General features: G+C 40.9%; 1 protein-coding gene across 1 annotated transcript in view; it reads left to right on the top strand.

Annotated features, from left to right (window-relative positions):
• The window catches only part of LOC128715812 (CD166 antigen-like), a 113,621-nt gene that overhangs the window by 29,479 nt on the left and 65,651 nt on the right, over positions 1-18,491 (top strand). The window contains exon 2 of the mRNA XM_053810729.1: positions 16,940-17,069. Within this exon, the coding sequence (XP_053666704.1) occupies positions 16,940-17,069 (130 nt within the window). The remainder of the gene's footprint in view (positions 1-16,939; positions 17,070-18,491) is intronic.

The raw sequence follows: 18,491 nt of genomic DNA, 5'->3' as shown, positions 1-18,491 counted from the left end.
GGATGGAATCCAATTGAAACCAGCTTCTCTGCCATGCAGCCACCGTCCATCTCGGCCAAACGACCGAGACTTCCCTAGGTGGTTGGTTCCGTCTGAAAATGGCTGGCTGGGCTTCACTGATGGGCTTCAGTGTTGCGAGAGCGTGTGTTCCACTTAATTTGTGATGTATTTATGTGTTTTCCCTTTGCAGCACTGTTATTAGGCTTTATTTAGTGCCATTCTGCCAGAACGCCAAATGATTCTGTGTGTGTGTGTGTTTTCGTGCCCGTCTGAAGCGAGTCCAATGAATGGGGAAATTTCTGGGTTCACTTCAGAAATTGCAGCGGAAGCGAGTAAACCGCTCGGGTTCGTGTCACACGTACCAAAGCAGACAGATCTCTCTACACTCATACACTCACACACACTAACGCAATCATGTGTATGTGTGTGTGTGTGTGTGTGTGTGTGTGTGTGTGTGTGAGTTGTTTGGTACACAAAAACAAACCAAACACCACCATCACGTTTCGCCAAGCGACAACACAGAAGCCCAACGTGCGAGAAATCTCGGAACTTTGTCTTGAGATGAACTTTGTCGTGTGAAAATTTAGTCACCCTTCACCTTCAGTCCGTTTCGTTTCGGTCCAAGCCTCCTCTACTCAAGAATCAGTCTCTAGTGGAGGTAATAATTTCAAACGATTCCGAAGCGATTTCCGTAGTGATCGTGTACGGTTCTGGGCGCCCAAGCGAAAGATAAGAACTTTTCACCAAACCCATCAAATTATTTGACTTTTTGGGTAGTTGGCTAACGATCACGCTGCAACCCAGTTTGACAGCCTCTCAGTCTGGTCGGTGCTTTGGCAATGCTGGGGAAGATAAATACGGTGTACGGTGCTAACGAACATCGTTTGTATTGGGCACAGTTGAAGAACCTGCACCCTATACCCAACAATTTATAATTTCATTTACGGCGTTTTAGAAAAACTGATTGAAATAGAAAGCAAAACTGACGATTTAGGTGACATTTGTGAAGTAGATGGTTTAGTGTTTGTTGCCAGATTCTTAAATGTATTTAGTGTACTAAGGACAATAACAATGTTTTCTTCTATGTAACACTAGAAAAACCTCTTTTTTGCTTTTTAACAATCAATTAGTACGGTGTTTGCTCAGTACGGAAGGTTACCCTTTATTATAATATATTTGTTTCGATGAGGTGACAGCACCAAATCGAATTACCATATAGCCTGCAAAATCAGAGGCTTTCATTCCCGAAGCACAGAGAAACGACCTCCTCTCCTTCACGGAAGACGAATTTTAGCGTAATTGAAATGTTTTCCCTTTTTACTCGAGAAAGTTAAATATGCTGCTTAACTCTTTCGGTTGTAGCCACCCTCTATCCTGCACAGGATTGGTACGGTGGATGAAAATGTTCTAATAAATTATATTTCCGGCACTATCGTGCACAACCGCCAATGGAACCGGCGGGTGAACAAGTAGGGTCGCTTTGAAAGCATGCTTAACCCGCTGTTGGAACTTCGAACCGGGAAAGATTTCTTGTTGGGATTGGGAATAAGGAGGAATAAAATTATCCAAATTGAAACATTACCTCAGCTCAGTAGTAATGTAATCTACATACATTCCGTCAGGAGCGCTATCCGTCGGAACGATCCATTACCGGATAGTGGAAACCGCGAAATGTGTTTGTGGAGCAGTGCTGACGCATTTTCGCACCCTATTACGATGATAGTTTTATGAATTACAAGAAAGACACTAATTTTGTAATGCTTTGGAGCTTTGTGTTGCGATTTATGCGTTATCAATAATTAGTTTGTGCTGTTGAATTGCTTTTATAAGATTGGAAGGTTTGATTTTTGCGTTATTCACTCATTGTCAATCTTTCACACGTGGTTGTGTGTTTTGATTGATCTTTAAGCAATAGTTTTATGATTTCATCAATAGCAAAGGCATAGTTAAAATTAACTTAAAACATTTTCATATTCCAGTAGGTTCTGTAGAAATTTGACTTATGATAGCTTCAAATTAAAAAAAAATAATAATTACTTTGCCAATTAATTTTTACAAGGATAATTTTAAAACAAAAGGGGCGGCCCGGTGGCATGATGGTAGCAGCGCCGGTCTTCACACGAACGGACTGGACCAAAATCCCATCCGGGCCAATCCCCCGTAGCAAGGACTGACTATCCGGCTACGTGGTAAAATAAGTCGATACGGCCAGGCCGTTCTAACAAAAAAAAAAAAAAAAAAAAAAAAAAAATTTTAAAACAAAAGATTTTAGTAAATAAGTTAACAAATAATTAAACTAATACATCAATAAATGTTTATAGCCAAGCCTACTAAAACTTTTCGGCTATTCATCTTTAAAAGAAAAACTGTAAGCAGCTGTCTGTTTTGAAAACAAGTAAAAAAGTAACATTAGTCAGAATTTAAACCTTTTTTTGTAAAGCTTTAAACCCTATCGGTAAGATTTTGCTATCTTTAGTGTTTTCTCACTTCATTTCAAACCCTGTTTTTCCAAACTTCGTTCCATTCCAGATTTCCTTTTCTGCAGCTTAAGTTTCGTCAAACTTTTCCGCCTTTTAACTTTAGGAAAATTGTTCAGTTTTGACCTGAAAACATGTCACAGCTGACAATCTTTATTCAGCACTTTGGCACATTTTACATTCAAAGTGTTTGAAATTTCTTTTCCCAAAAAAAACCATATCAAATGGAAATGAACTTTTCTTATGGCAAAACGGAAACACGCACACACAAACACAAGAGCACGGGCATTCTCATATTCACTTTAAACCCGTCACATTCTCGTTTTCTTTTTCCCAAGGTACAACACGGAACAGGTGTGAATGTGGGTTGGGTAGGTGAGAAAAATCATTGATCCTACAAAAAAGCAAGAAAACGAAAATTCACCACTAGCTTTTCGGCGTTGTTTTTTCTTCGCTTTAACGGTCTGCACGGTCTTCAGCCACGAGAAAGAAGTCGTATAAATGTTAAGCAGTTTTGATTTGAATATAAATTTGGCTTAATTATACGATTCACTAAATTGTACGTATCGTTCAATCTGCTCATGCCCCTACAATAGGCTTAGCGCCCTGCCATGCATGGTGGGAAGAAACCTTTCGTCTCTTTTCGCAAGACTTTTGCAAGCCTTCCGAGATGTGTTTTGGTATGGTTGTTGTTTTTTTTTTTGTTTCTTTCAATTTTTTTCAAAAAGAAAACAGAACTCTAGAGTAGAGTAAAAAAAACAACAACTTTAGCGAATGTTAATTTTTGCTGGCCGATTTTCCGCTCAAGCCCGCAAATGGACGGCGTCTGCTTAGCTGGTAGGTGAATTTTCCGAGCTAAGAACCTTTGCTTGGGAAAGTGGGTAACAAAACGCCAGACGGGGGGTGGTACAGTGTACACGGTTAGCATATTTTAATGAGCAAACGTTTCGAATGCCGGAACCCCATCCATATTGTGTTTTGCGGCGTTGAGAAGGTCAGCCGGCTCCAGCACGGGGAAGGAAATGTTTTGCCATGTTATAATTTTAACCGCTTTTTTGTAATGCTTCCAAACCCTTGCACCGTTTATGCACAACTTTTGCCCGCCCATGCTTCGTCAACATATTTTAGTATTTGTTTCATCTTAATGTATTTAGTAGCGGAAAAAGACACAAGTGGCAGGCAAGTTTTAGTGTGTTGCTTGTACCTTACCTTTCCTGGAAGGATGTTGCTCGTACTATTTCATAGTTGATTCAGCATCAGACTAACCTATCATTCAGCACACAACGTTGGTAAGAGTGCCGCAATTTTCTTGCTGTTGCTTGTCGGCGCGGCGTTAGCTCGACTCGAGCTCGATGGCTTCTTGGCTGCGGATTATCATGACCATTAACATCTCTTAACATTTTCCGGCCGTTTTTTTCATGCGGACAGCTGTGTGAACATTTTTTCTCTGTGCCTTGCTCACAATGAGCAAAGTAGTTTCGACGGCTCCCGGAGTAGCTTCCTTTGGGTGCACCGTAATCTAGCCCGATTCTTGACCCGTGGTGTGGAAAACATGGATTTGCTACTTGCAAAGTACGGCAAACTTTAAAATTATGAGCCAAGTTCACGCAGCCGATGGAAGAAAAGTTTAACGCAACTTTCCATGCAAATTGAATTTGAAAGGTATGTGGCACATCCCGGAAGACAGACAAACTTCGTCTCACATTTCTTGGGCGCCTAGCTACGATCTCGGGATGGGCCTACATGTGGAAATAAGGAGAGACGAAGCGTTGAATAAAAATTGACACGCTTCTGTCAATTGTTTACGAACGCTCCTTAGACCAAAGTATCGTGAAACTTCATTTGCCGGAACACGGCATAGGAATACAAAAGATGATACTCACCTCGCCTCATATCAGTCACCATTTTTCATGAGCTCCACCCAAACGGCGGGATACCATTACCTACGTCACGGTAAAAAAGAAGATCATCATTAACGAAACTTTCAACACTGAATGTTTTGACACTATCTTGGTTTCGCAGCAACAAAGGAGCCAAACAAAAATGCATTAAAAATTCTCACCTTCCCGATGCCTCCAGTCCATGGCTCCATGTCCTACCTGCCGCACCATAACGCACACCAGACGACACGAGCGTCGCCACACTAATGCGGGGTGGAAAGTTTTTATTTATGCTAATGTGGTAATAATTAAAGCAGCGTTAAGGAATCTTTTCCGCCAGCACGCAAAACAGCGCTCGGGGAATAAGTTGAAACTTTGCTGAACGCTTTTAATGGATGCAATTTTAAAACAGGGATACCCATAGCGTACGCGTCAGCATCAGACACGTGGTGGGGTTTCATCTTTTCAGCGCGGTAGCTCGATCTCGGGCCAAAAGTTTGTTCTTCAAACACCAAATGGAAAGCATCCTTCAACGAAAATGTAGTTGCATAAAGCGTAACTAGAGTAGGTATCGGGGGAGCGGTAACGAGCGAGAGAACTTCTCGTTAGTGGTGCATCAAAAATGGGAAAGTGCAGCCTCTATTGCCACGCAATGCTGCACGCTACGTGATATTGTATTACAGAACATTCCATCGTTCCAGGGAGCTATGCGCTCAGGTATGGAAGATTAACCTGGGATGGTGTGTAGGAAAGGGAGTAATTATAAGAAGTATTTGTATGCACCGAAAGAGGGTATAGTAATTACATGTTTTAAATCTATTTACTCTTAACGAGATACGTGGGAAATATCACAACAGAAAATGTGAATTATTTCCCAATAAACAGGTAGGATTAGTTTTTACAAACTTTTTTTTAATAAAAAGAAGATAAGCTTCGTCAAATGGTGGCCCGGTGGCATGATGGTAGCGGCGTCGCTCTTCACAGACCAACAGAACAGACGGAACCAAAATCCCATCCAGACCAATCTCCCGTAAGCAGGACCGCAAAAAAGTCTAGTACAATAAATCAAGACCGAAGAACTTCAAGCGAATTTGACTTGCTATTCTTGGAATGCCTTGGAAATGCAAATCATTGTCCATATGGGATATTTTTCCTGTTAATTGAAATACTTATCTAAATATCACAGAACTGTTAAATTTTGAATCGGTCCTGTCGTGTGAAAATCAAGATCGTTAATTTTTAAACCATCGAATTGTCAAAAGAAGACTTGGTAGGTCGTTAGGGTGTTCAATCATCTATTAATATTTTTTCAACTTGAGGTCCAACGCATTCGACATTCTACTGTGCATGATAAAGCTAGCAAAACTCGCCAACCCGTCCAACTGCTCCGCAAAACTTCATCGATCGATTTATCTACAAAACCAGCTTTTCCCGCAGGCTATCTGACAACACTTGGGCGATAGGGCATCAGCAACCGGTCCCATAACACGGATGCGATACCGGGTTAACATTCGAGTGCGTTTTTAATTAAACTCATATTCATGGGATTCGCGAGGCCCTGCAGGATGCCTTTTATCGTTTCACACGATCCAGGTTGACCCTTACATACCAGGTAGCCCGACATAGTAAAATCACCCTAAAAACGTCCCATGTGAAACCTACACGGACGAAAAGGAAAAACGAAACAGCAAATCCATTAAAACCATTCTACGCAAGCCTGCTTGTAAGTGATGCAACCCATCAACAAGGTGTGTGTTTTAGTCCACAGTGTCACGCAGGAAATCAGTCGTTGGCGGTAACAAATTAGCGATTAGAGCAAGTCATACGAATGAATGAAACCTGAAACCTTGTAGTGTGGTGCGTTTGTTTTATGCCTTTCTTTTTTTACGTTTTGCCACATCTATACAATACCATCCGTGTGAAGTAATCGTTGGGCAGATTAAAAAAGGAGCATTGTTTGGTTTGTTTCTCACGGTTAGGTTGTTTTCCTGGGGGGCAAATTGAACATCCCCCATATAGCCTTCATAAGATGACGAGTAGCCGTTACAGTGGTTTGCTCTTAATATACATGTTTTAGCGTCAACTGGGACCTAGCCCATAATCGTCATCTTTGATGTGTGCACGAAACAAATGATCAACCCACCGGTACGGTTCCCGGTTTTCCCGGGAAAGTGGTGGTCATGCAATCCCGCACACTGTCACGAACCATGCCGGTTTTTCATGCGAAACCCCTAGGCAAAGATGTGGGGGAGGGGATTTTAAACTTTCTGTGTGTGGTACGAAATTTGTATCACCCGCAAAAGTACAGACAAAGGATTAGGACAAATACAATGCGTGTGGGAATCATACTAACGAGTTTTAAACGGAAGGCAAACGCAAAGATGTTGCGAAACAAGGAGGGAAAGGAACATTCCCCATGCAGCCTGGAATGAGTGCTGTGTCGAAATGTAGAGGATTCTAAAAATCAGATTAAAGGATTTATTCAGTCGTTCTGAAAGACCGAAACGTAGGCCAAACATGTCCTTACCAGAACACACACACACATACAAACATAGTGTAACAAAAGTGGTATTAACAAGAAGGAAAGGACCTTTTTGCGTATCCATGTTCAACCCATAGAAAGAATGTCCGGTTTGCTGGGTTTCGCTTCATGGGAACTCACATATATATACACACATACAGACACACAACACACGTAGCGAGACACAAACAATCACGCCTGGACAAACATCAACTAATCCCCGCCCCGGGGGTCGTCGCCAAAGGCACAGGCTTTGTCATGTCTTTGCCCCAAAAGGCGCAACCTTCGGCGCAACCCGCATATGGGGAAAAATGGGTAAGCCTGGCATATCTTTTCTATTCAACCGCACTCGTATCATTCACCATTTTCACTGATCTACTACTGCTGCTGCTGTTGCTACTAATGCTGCTGCCAGACTACTGCCAGCTCTAATATTGTACTGCTCAGCGGAACTAGAGCTAAAGCTTTTCGGAAAATCACGATTGTCAGTGAAAATAATGGTTTCCGTTTCATTTAAATGATGCTCACTCATTTCGGTCATGTTTCCCTGGGAAAACCGTGACCTGTCCAGTCGTTGCCAGTACCCACGATCAACACCCAAAAAAGGGGTTGCACACATAATCTTTTCGGTCGTAGAAATGCTATTGTCTAGTGGGTCTCGCGCCGTGAGTAGTATGCGGTAAATCTCATTTGAAAGGATTTTGTGAGCAAACATGCCGTTTCATGAGGGAGACGTCATCCCATGACGCACTTCTATCGATGTGTGAAATATCACAAAACAAACTTCTGGCAGGAATTACATTTTACACATGTTAAACATCAATAGAGAATATTTGATGGTACAAGCAAAATATAAAAAAGGAGATTAAATTAAATTGAGGAATGTTTATCAGTTTTCGGAACTCTAATCTTCAAACATGTTCGTACATCGATAAAAAAACATTGAACAAAGCAGTTGTCATGTTCAGTGTCTCAAACAATCAATATTCCGAATCAATTCTAATGAATCAACCTTTCATCCACCTTACACGGAACTCCATCAACGTCAAAATTTATCTTTCCATACTTCAACACCTTATATTTTCTTAGAATCCTATCTGGTTACGCCATTGTGTTGGTTTTCCCCCGAGCAGTCATCGCCTGATAGTCACAACGTGTACACAGCAGCACTTTAACCTACCGATTTAAGATTATTGTTCCATTTATGACAGCAATTGTGCCTGTCAAAACCATCACTGCTCCAGCACCGTTCTCTTCAATCATTAAAAAATCATTCATGCTGTTCTCAACACGTACCGACACAGCATTTGGATGCTGCGAACATTACTCTCATCGGTACGGGGAACTAATGAAGGACATGCTGATGACATTTGTCCGACATTACCTTCATTCATCATTGCAGATCTTGGCGGAATCAAATCACGGTATAATCAGATTGCAGAATAACATTCCTTCTCCTCCCTTAAACCTCGGGAAGCCGGACTCTGCCAGCTGTTTGAACGCTAAGAGCTTCTTATCGGAAGCACCGTGTCGACGCTAGCTTTCGATGCACATAAACTCATCAACCACTCATCACATACTAATTGATCTTTTGATCTCGGGTTCGGGTAAGCTACAACAGTACACAAACGTCCTCGCCTCGTTGAATGGGATGCGAATGTGTCGAGAGGAAAATTAGAAGTGAGCAAAAGTAGATAGTTGCACCATCACCGCTCGCCTTTCAATCGATCCGCATCACCACTGCCACTAATCAGTTGCTAAACAGCTTCCATTTGACAGTATCCGAAAGCTGCCTGCTACCGGTATTGCTGCTTGTTATCTCATTTGATTGGCAAGTGCTTTGCAGCCGCTTTTCGCAAGATTCGTAACGTGATCAACGATTGAACCTGACCACAATTTGGAATTCATTTATAGCGGAAACTCGTACCAATTAAGCTTAAAGACGGCTAATTAACTGTCCCCATGCCTAACCATCTCGTAGATAAGCATCATCAGTAAATAATTCAAATCTCTTCGGATAGTTCATTTTATTATATTTAAATTAACGTGATATTCACCATGTGTCGTAAAAGTTGACTGAATGGAATGTATAACTAAACAAACTCCGTTGTTCAATTATCTAACTTCCTTACACTGTACTACTATACTTGATAACTTACTCATTCAACAAGTTTCTTAGTGCGGTAGTTATGATTTATTTAAGCCAAGTTTTGTAAATGCACACCAATTTGCCTTGTTTTACGAGGTGTACATTTACCACTGCGTAACTTCATCCCATTTTAACCATATCACTATATCCATGCGCTCGTTAACGTCGATGCCACAAAATCGATCGCAAGCTACTTTAAGGCGGATGTGTGCTCCGACACATAATAAATTCATAAAACATTGAGGAAATTACGTATAATTCTACCTTGTCATGGTATCGCTTCATTTGAGCGTCTATAAATCTAACAAAAGGGCCCCCGAGAGAATAGGATCGCTTGGTAGGTTGCCATCAAAATAGGAAATGTGCGCGCCGACCGGAAGCAACAAACGGCAGTCGCAGCATTTTGGCATTTCTTCCAGCTTGGGCGTCTACCGAGAAAACGATCAGTAACCGACGTGCACGAGATGCGAGATGCTGTCTTCCGAACGGCTTCCACGACGCTCTGCAACGTCTAGGATGGTAATAAAGCCACACGAGGAGGAACCGAGGAATGGAAGGACGGTGGGCGTCCTTCGTCAAGGTAGTCATATCCTGCCCCGGTTGGTTCGGGCTCAACGGTGTCTATCGCGGTAATAAAACCGCCTCCAGCCGGCATCAACCGCCCGGAAGCAGATCAATAATAATGGCCTGGCAAAGGCATCGGCAGTGCGATGCATTCGGGAGTGTGCGGGCCCGGGCAGATTCCCCCGATGGAATCAAGCAGGTTCGGGTCGATTAAGCTACGCGGTGCAACCATTCGTAACGACACTGATATCGGCGTGATGAATGGCGTGTAAAAGGATTAATTTCTGCAAGGCTAGCACTTGTACGCGGTAGCGGGTATAAAACATACCAGGCAAGTAAGATTGCCCGATCGGCCGGTTGGTGTGGTGCGTGGAGAGCGAGGAACAGTGCACAGTGCTAAATCGGTCGATCACTGAATAGATGAACGGTTGGTTGAACCAGCATTGGGTTGGATGGATGGATGGATGGTTGATGAAAATTGCTGAGATGAAGACGATTTTGAATTTTGGCCTCACGATAAATTATTCTACACCTCAGTGAACAGCATTAGTCCATGGAAGCAATTTCTAAGAATTTTTAGTAAATGAACATTAAATATGTTTTTTTAACAATAATATTTTTAGCATTTTACTACTAAGAGATACAGTATGAAAACTATAACCTATTTGAATATTATGTTCAGTTAAATATGGCACGCTATTTACGGAGTTAGGTTACCCTAGGGCGGTTTGATTTTAGTTTAGGTTGCTACTTGAAATGCGATAAGTTGGAACTGGTTTGGTGTTGCTAGGCGAAAGGTTTGACGATAAAAGCCTACACGCGGAATTATTCAGTACGCAGCCACCGATGATGAATAAAACAGTATTCCAAAGTGGAAACTCATACCACTGCTGTCTACGTTCGATTCTAATGCGTTTTCTGTTAACAATCGTATCGTTGCTCTTCGGTCTGATGGTACGTCGCATTCATCTACACCACGACCCGAATGTATCTCAAGTTTACCATTTTACCTCGATTCACGAATGTCTCTTAGAAGAGTTACAAAAAAAAATACAAACCGAACGCGCCATTCGAAGTTTTACCTGTTACAAACGCTCTCGCAGTCTTGGGCAACCTGGTGCTCGATTGGAAGCATCACAATGCTCTGTTAACCGCGAAAGCATACTTAGTGGTGTTGTCTGGTTAGGTGGTTTTATGGTACTAAAATCAAGCACACGTATTTCGAGAAGAGAAGGGCAAAAGTTGGATCGAGCAGAACAGCGCCTACCACAGTCTTGCAAAACAGAACCTTTAAAAGTTTAGCCGTACATAGCACTGGTTAGCTGGTATAAAATCGCTCTCAATAAAATTGGAAAGGATGGGGTTCATAAAAGAACCTGCTTTTAAACTGAAGTATTGATTGATTTACTAAGAATCATTGCATAATAACTTGATGATGTAGAAAATAATGAAGTTGTACAAAATTGCACTGGAAACTTATCGTTAAAACAATATTACAATATTTTGATAAAATACAACTTTTGGCTCCATCCAGATTCATTGAATTGTTTCAAATGATTTGAATTTAGGGTTAGTAGTTTTCTGCTTGCACGCACTACATAATGAAATATACTTTAGATATCAAAACTTTCTTTGCTTAATTTGATTCCCAACAAGCAGTTTACGATAGAACGACAAGGCAGACTCAACACATTCTGAGATCACAATCTGTTCAGAGTAATCGCTCAACCTCAATCAAGATTTCAGCTGAAATAACCCACGGTATGGAAAATCGAAACGGAGCCGGGTCGAAAATAATATTCCCCGAAATTCTCCCTTTTGGAATTGATTCATACCGTGGAATGTGTTTGATGTTCAGGCGAACGAGAAATAATCCGCGCACCGCGATTTGCACTAGTTTGAGATTAAATCCATTCATCAACCCATTGTACTAGCACCAAAATCGTTCTTTGCACCGTACCGTAATCCGAAACAGCGGTCTCGAACGTAAAGGGATCTAAGCAATTGCCTGAGCGATAGGCCTAGAAACGTATCCGAAACCTTTCGCGGTGTTTGTTTACGAAAGAACCGCCACGTGTTGGATAGCCGGGTCCTTAGTCCTAGCCTCATTTCGTAGAAATTTTGCCTGCATTTGCCGATCTATCAACGGTAGAGAGGGGTTCGGAATGATTTGCAATCGAAGGTTCGAACACCGAACAGATGCTGCCTTGCCTGCTGATGATGAAAATTGCCAACCGTAGATTTGGGGCCGTAGGATTATGAATATACCACGAGGTAGTGTTCCCACATCCCTTTCGATAGAGTTGGCCGCTTTTTCGTAAACTCACCCAGCCGATAGGAGTCCTTTCACAACAAGACGCTATGCAATTTCCAAAGGAAAAAAATAACCCACGCGCTAAAATTTGCTCACGCGAACCCAAGCTACATCGAGTGGGAAAACTAATAATCATAAATTTCTTGGAACCATTTCAATACACATGCTGCTAAACGTATCTGGAAGTTTTGCCGTACAATTTTGCTTCTCGGATACATTTCTTGCACTTTCCTCAATGCTTGTTTTGGGTATGGTCTTTTTGAAACTTTTCTCAGAAATTACATTTCTTTCAATGCAATTCGCTACTCGTGCGATATATATGAAATTTTAAGCAACCAATAACCCGATAACAAGACAGAAGAAAATAAACCCTGTATTCCATCCTTTCATAATTTTCTTATCAATTTTGAATAAATTGAAAAATATTACAATTGTTTGACAAAAACTTGAACCTTTTTGTGCAATTCAAAAAGGTGCAACGTTTCCTAATAACACAAAAACACTTCTAATGCTGTTAAAGTACAACTTGTTTTGATAGCATGTAAAACCAATGCAAGACACTTTAAAATACCAATACAAAATAAAGTTAAAGGTATGATAAAAAAATTTACAATAACACTACCCGTATCTTCCCTTACCATTCGACATGATGTAAGAATAGAACAAAAGAGTTCGAAAGGACAAAAAGTTACGAAAAAAAAACAGAAAAATCCCAAAACCATAACAGAAACAAAACGAAACAAACAGAAGAAAATGTCACTGATAAGAAAGAATGGTGGGTTCAATGTGACAATGCAAAACCTTACAAATGATAGCATAGTGCTTCGCGAGAAAGGCGAAGGTGTAAGGAAGCCGCAATAGAGGTTTGCATTAAATACAGGTGGGTGTGAATGATGATAAAACAACACAACAAAAGCCACGCTCGGTATTGTTTTGACTCGGTGTGCTGTAACATTCCAGGCAGTATAGATAGCATTTCATGAATTCATCCAACCTTCGGGTTACAGTCCCCTTTTTGTTGTTTAGGGAATGAGCGAATGTTTAAAACTGTGCAAGTACAAGTAACATAAAAATTTGATGTCTTGCGAGTTGCGAGAACGAGTTGTATGTGCAGCTCTTCACTCTCACACATGGTCATGATTTGAACGAAACCTTCTTCGATGGAGGCGCCTGGTTTCTTGCTATATCACGGGGAAGGTTTTTAAGAAGTAGGTGATGTAATGTGTTTTTTAGCGTCAGACTTGCAGCGGTTACCATATTTTGCACCGTCATGTGATATGTTGCACTGCGTTTTTCAACAGATCGCTAATTATGTTTCCCTTTAAGGCGAACAAAATGTTTACACTGCACGTGGATATATTCAGCCTACATATGTATGTATTTACTAAGCAGAAGGTCATAGGAGTGTGGCACCATCGGTAAGAAGTGAGAGCTCATCAGAGTACAGAAAGTACAGGGATATGTACATTTCTACATTCTTTAGGGTGTTTCAACTGGGACAAAGTTGTGCTTTGGAATGATTCCCCACCGTACAAAGGAAACATTCTACATGTCGAAGTACGAAGCAAACAAGACCTTTCACAATGCATCAAACTTCGACTTCTGGTACGTATCTGTTGGTATTGGCGGTACACATGATCTTTTAGTAATTATCATGGGTACTAGTAAGTAATTATTGGTAGTACAATAAAATAGCATTGATTAATTCTTTTCTGTATATCTCCTTCGGTGCCAGTTTTTAAAAATGTTATTTACTGTTTGATAAGTTGACATTTTAATTTATTGCTATTAACACTGTCTTTGGCAAACAGAAACAATTGACAACTACACATAGACGTTACCACTCTGTCTTTGTAACAATGTTGCTCCGACAACCTTGCTTCTAAAAAACTTTTCTTCGCAATTTTTCACGCTTTCCACTTTTTTCAATTCAAATTAGGTCACGTGTAGCAGCTCTCGTGTTAAGCTCCATTCATCGTAATTGAGTTATTTTTACGCACAAATTAAGAAATCCCTTTAGCGTGGCTGTACCACCAAAGTATATCCTTCCGTCTCCGAATCTGAGAAACTCTAGAATTTTGCCTAGCTTATCGGGTAACTTTTTCAGCAACCGGCTAGGATATAACCGTTCAAAACAAGTACCACTGGGAAGAAGGAAACTAAACAAACCTAGCAAAACAGCTGGATTCCGAGTGCTGGACGCAAGGAGATAATCCACTAAGCTTAGCGCTAACGTTACGCGAAAAATATTCCTCTACATGGAGAGTGAGGGAGAAGAAAAAACAACGAAGAAAAACATGCCACGCACGGGGAAGAACCCCAGTTGCAAATTGTTAAACCCAACGACGTCCGGAATGTTTGTCTGTAATTCCCACCATTTAGTGCGAGAAGCCCATCTCGCAAGGAAGCTTCCCGCTGCCACCGGAGCGTAAGATTCTCGCAAGTAGAATTATATGCATATTAATTGGCAAAGTTTGACAGGCGTGAAACGGACCAAAACGACCGTCTACGCGGATGCTATCGGGCGATAATCACGTTTTTGCTTTACGCTAACGTGGCATTTCTTTGAATATGCAATAGATCCATTACTTATTTCTCGCACACGAATCTTCCAAATTAAGATTGGTTTCAAGGCTTTCTTTTATTTCTTAAAACATCTTTAAATGGGCCTTTGTCGAAGGATGATAGATAAATTTAAAGATATGTTTCAAATCTTCATTTCATTTAATCTTAACACTCTTTACAGGTTGCTAAACTCGTTTCTAGAATATCTTCACGATTTTCATACTGCATATTTAAGCATACCTTTCAAATTCTTTGTGTGATGAGGCCAAACCAAGTCCACCGTCTTGCTTTCTCTCTCTTTCTCTTAAAGTCAGAGCGAACTTCAAAAAATTCCTGTTCCAGGCTATGACTTCCTGACAGCTAAATCCATCCATCCAACAAGCTTTACCACGATCGCACTGTCACTGTGCCACCGCACGGCCTACACGTTTCGCCAAACGAATTAACTCAGCCATCATCAGGACAGCTTCGACCAGACACTAAGCAAAGGACCTGTTTGTGACGAATCGACTGTGGCTTCCACAAATTAATACCTACAAACAAACACCAACCTCCAAACCAAACCTTAAACCCAAGCTCGCGGCTCCAGAAACAAGGCGGAGAGAAGTCGACTGTTTAGCTGGGCATTTTGTTTAATGAAATACGTAATCTGATGACTCTGTTCTTTCCCTCTGCCGGATCTTGTTTGCCCCGGCAGGAATGTGTTGCGGTCGAGACGGTAAAAGTACTCTTACGGCTAGTGGTAGATTTGCTGAGTAATGCGCTACAGTTGCCAGCATCGCCACCGGGCCTAACCATGCGTAAAAGTAGCCTCCATTTCCGTGCAGCTCCCTGCCTACAGTGATGTCGAGCACTGTAGCCAGGGGACCAAATGTCCGTGACGACCGGTTTGGTTACAGCACCAGCCGTACTTTGCCATATGTGACCAAAAACCAAGACCGACGGTAGATTAGGACAGTTCTACCGTCTGTTGTCCGGTTCCGTTGATGTGCATGTGTTTCTCTTTCACCTGGTTTCTTTATGTCTTGTCTAATCCGATAGATAAAAGCATGTTGTGAACTCTGAAGCTTCCAGCATACAGATGCTACAGAGTATGATTATGCTCAGATGTGTGCTAGCAACAATTCCAGTTCTTAAAACTTTCATTTAATTCTTTCTTTTCAACATACAAGAACATGCACATATGTATACAGTACACTTAATCAACCCACCACACTGTCACTTCAAACTGAATGGTTGATAAAATTATCCCTTGCTTTATTCTTGGTGCGTAATATCACCATTGCAGAGTATTGTGCATAATCCGAGCAATGATGTGTTTGTTATAGTTTTTTTACAAACTATTGCTTACGTTGTAGCTTTAGATGCTATTTATTTATTTATTTATTTATTTATTTTTTGATTATGTAGAATAACCCATACGTATTTATATATTTATATACTATTCAATATTAAGCTTTCCTACTACCTCTGTTAGAAGAATAAGTTTAAGAAGATCATATCTTCTGTATGTTTTGGTGGCCATTTACCCATTCGTGGCCAGCCATAAACCCATTCGTTGCTTTATACACGAATCAAACATTCGCATTATTATTGTTAGCTTCTTCAATTCCCAAGTTTCGCCCTACGCCATGAACCAATAGTAGCCCGCTTACAGGGAATCGACCATCGACGGATTGTTGAACTATAAATACTACTTTGTGCTCCATCCGTCTAATCCGCACGGTCTGATAACGATGACCGATCATATATCAACAGATAATACCATGTCCCATGAAACGATTTCCATTCACATCTCTATTTGTCAACGAACCAGTGGAAAGGAATCTTCAACTCTTCGACCGCCACTCGACCATTGTCCGTCCCCGCCGATATCACCGTAAAATGTCTCAACCTAGCTGCTTGTCCTGTTGCAGGATACGGAAATTTTCATCCAAACCATTCGTGCGTTCAGCAGCTCCATCCATCATTCGATTGCGCCACTACCATGGCCCGTTTGAGCCCGTTCCGTGAAGGCCATAAGTTTATTCATCAGCCCCAAAAGAACATGAACTGATTCTGGGTCACTTTGACGAAGCATATCTGTAGGCTCCGGTTGACTGGCAGGAACATATGAATCTCCATTAATCATACACTTAATCTTCGTCGCAGAAGAAACTGTGTGCGTGTGCGTTCGGGGTTTGGTGATGGTAGAATCCTTGCTGAAGTGTCAAGCCTGCCAGATTGTCGTCCCGGCAGAGTGTTGACAGCTCGGCACATTTGACCGAATTTCTCACGCTGAAATTATTATTTATTCGATTTCTCACATCTGTAACATGCCATTAGGTTTCTTTTTCCAAAATTATGGATCGAGAATTGTAAACAAAAAGTTTTGAAGAATTTTACATTTCTATATTGAGTTCTATGTGGGTAAAGATAATTAACAGCGATACTAATCTTTTTTCTTCAATATTTTTTTTTATTCCACAGTAAAATCCTCTGAAATACAGGCTGTAGAAGGGCGGAAGATCTCCCTGCCCTGTCCTTTATCAGCACCTTCCAGGGATAAAGTCTACATGGTCTTGTGGTTCAAGGACGACGCCGGCATTCCATTGTACAGGTATGTTAGACAATTTTGAAGATAATTTTCTCTTTTTTTCAAGAAAAATATTGTCTTATGATCAGGTAAATATTTGTTGTTTGTTATGCTATAGAAATACTTTAAATCCATGTCCAAAAGAAGTATTTTATTTTTACTTCATAATGTAATCAACCATATTTACGATTACTACAAACAGTTATTGTTCTAAGACCTGGAAAGTCAGTTTAGTACTGTTTCATGGTTATAATTCACCACACATCAATTGGTCTTAAAAGGCTCTTTAACTGCCAGTCCCAAAACACCAATTAATGACTGGCAAATGGGAATGCTAGGAACACAAATTTAAACGAATCCAAATGCTGTTACACTCTTGTTCGCAACAAATAATGAACTGGTAGTAGACACGCAGCACCCCAATTGGTGTTCACAGAGTATTTTTTTAAAGACAAATCATACACCATAGCTATAGTAAATATACCAAGTTTTTGGAAACTCTCCGTTAGCAATGTACGTACCGGAATTTACCGTATATGCCAACGTTTTTCGTATTTCAACGATTTCACACTACACCTTGATAGTGTTTCCATGATAACTATTTAATTACCCTTAGTTTTTTTTGTCGGGAGATTTAACACGCACTTCGGCTTACCTGTGAAACAGGACCATAACAGTAAGAGGTCACCATGATACGAGGTGTAACGTGAGAATGGTAAATATATGAAATAACCTATGACTGAAACCTTTTACTTCATGTGCTAGACAAACAATTGTATCGTAGAAGGATAAGCGTTTGTTTATTTTCATATTATCAGTGTATCACGAACCTACCACTGACATACATATTTATTTTACTAATCCAATGACTAATACATCAATTGAAGAAGGTTAATGTGATGGAAATTTGAAATGTACCTTGCTTATTGGAAAGCAATAAACCTATGGTATCGCAGGAATTCTTTCGTTCTTCACTAAATTCACTTCCATGAAAACTTTACAAAGCATAGTTTAAGAAAATAATTGCACAAATGATTCCCAAACTAAAGATCTGAAATCGTAGACGGTATGCAGCTCGCGTAACACAATACTTCTTCTGTTAAACACTCTAGAGACAATAAGCGAAAATTTGTTTCAGCAGAAATTCGTGCCAGATGAGCTCGTGAAGGTGCCCATCCTGTGGTGACAACACTCAGCTGTTGCTGTTACAGAAACCAGACTGCCACAATGAAGTATTCTCACACCTATCTTACCTTCGAAGTGGATTGTTCGCAGTCTCATCGTTCCATATCTCCGTTGCTCCATACCTACTAAAGGTACATTTATTTCAATTTTTCTCACCCAAACTCCTTTTATCGGGATGCGGCGAAGGTTTCAAGCGAGAACAAGGGCAAAACAAGCCCAGCCCAATCGGCACACGGTACGCGACATAATTCAACCATTACC

Source organism: Anopheles marshallii, chromosome 3, assembly GCF_943734725.1.
Source record: "Anopheles marshallii chromosome 3, idAnoMarsDA_429_01, whole genome shotgun sequence".
Lineage (NCBI taxonomy): Eukaryota > Metazoa > Arthropoda > Insecta > Diptera > Culicidae > Anopheles > Anopheles marshallii.
Note: the sequence above shows the minus strand (reverse complement) of the source record. Positions and strands in the feature narration are given on the sequence as shown.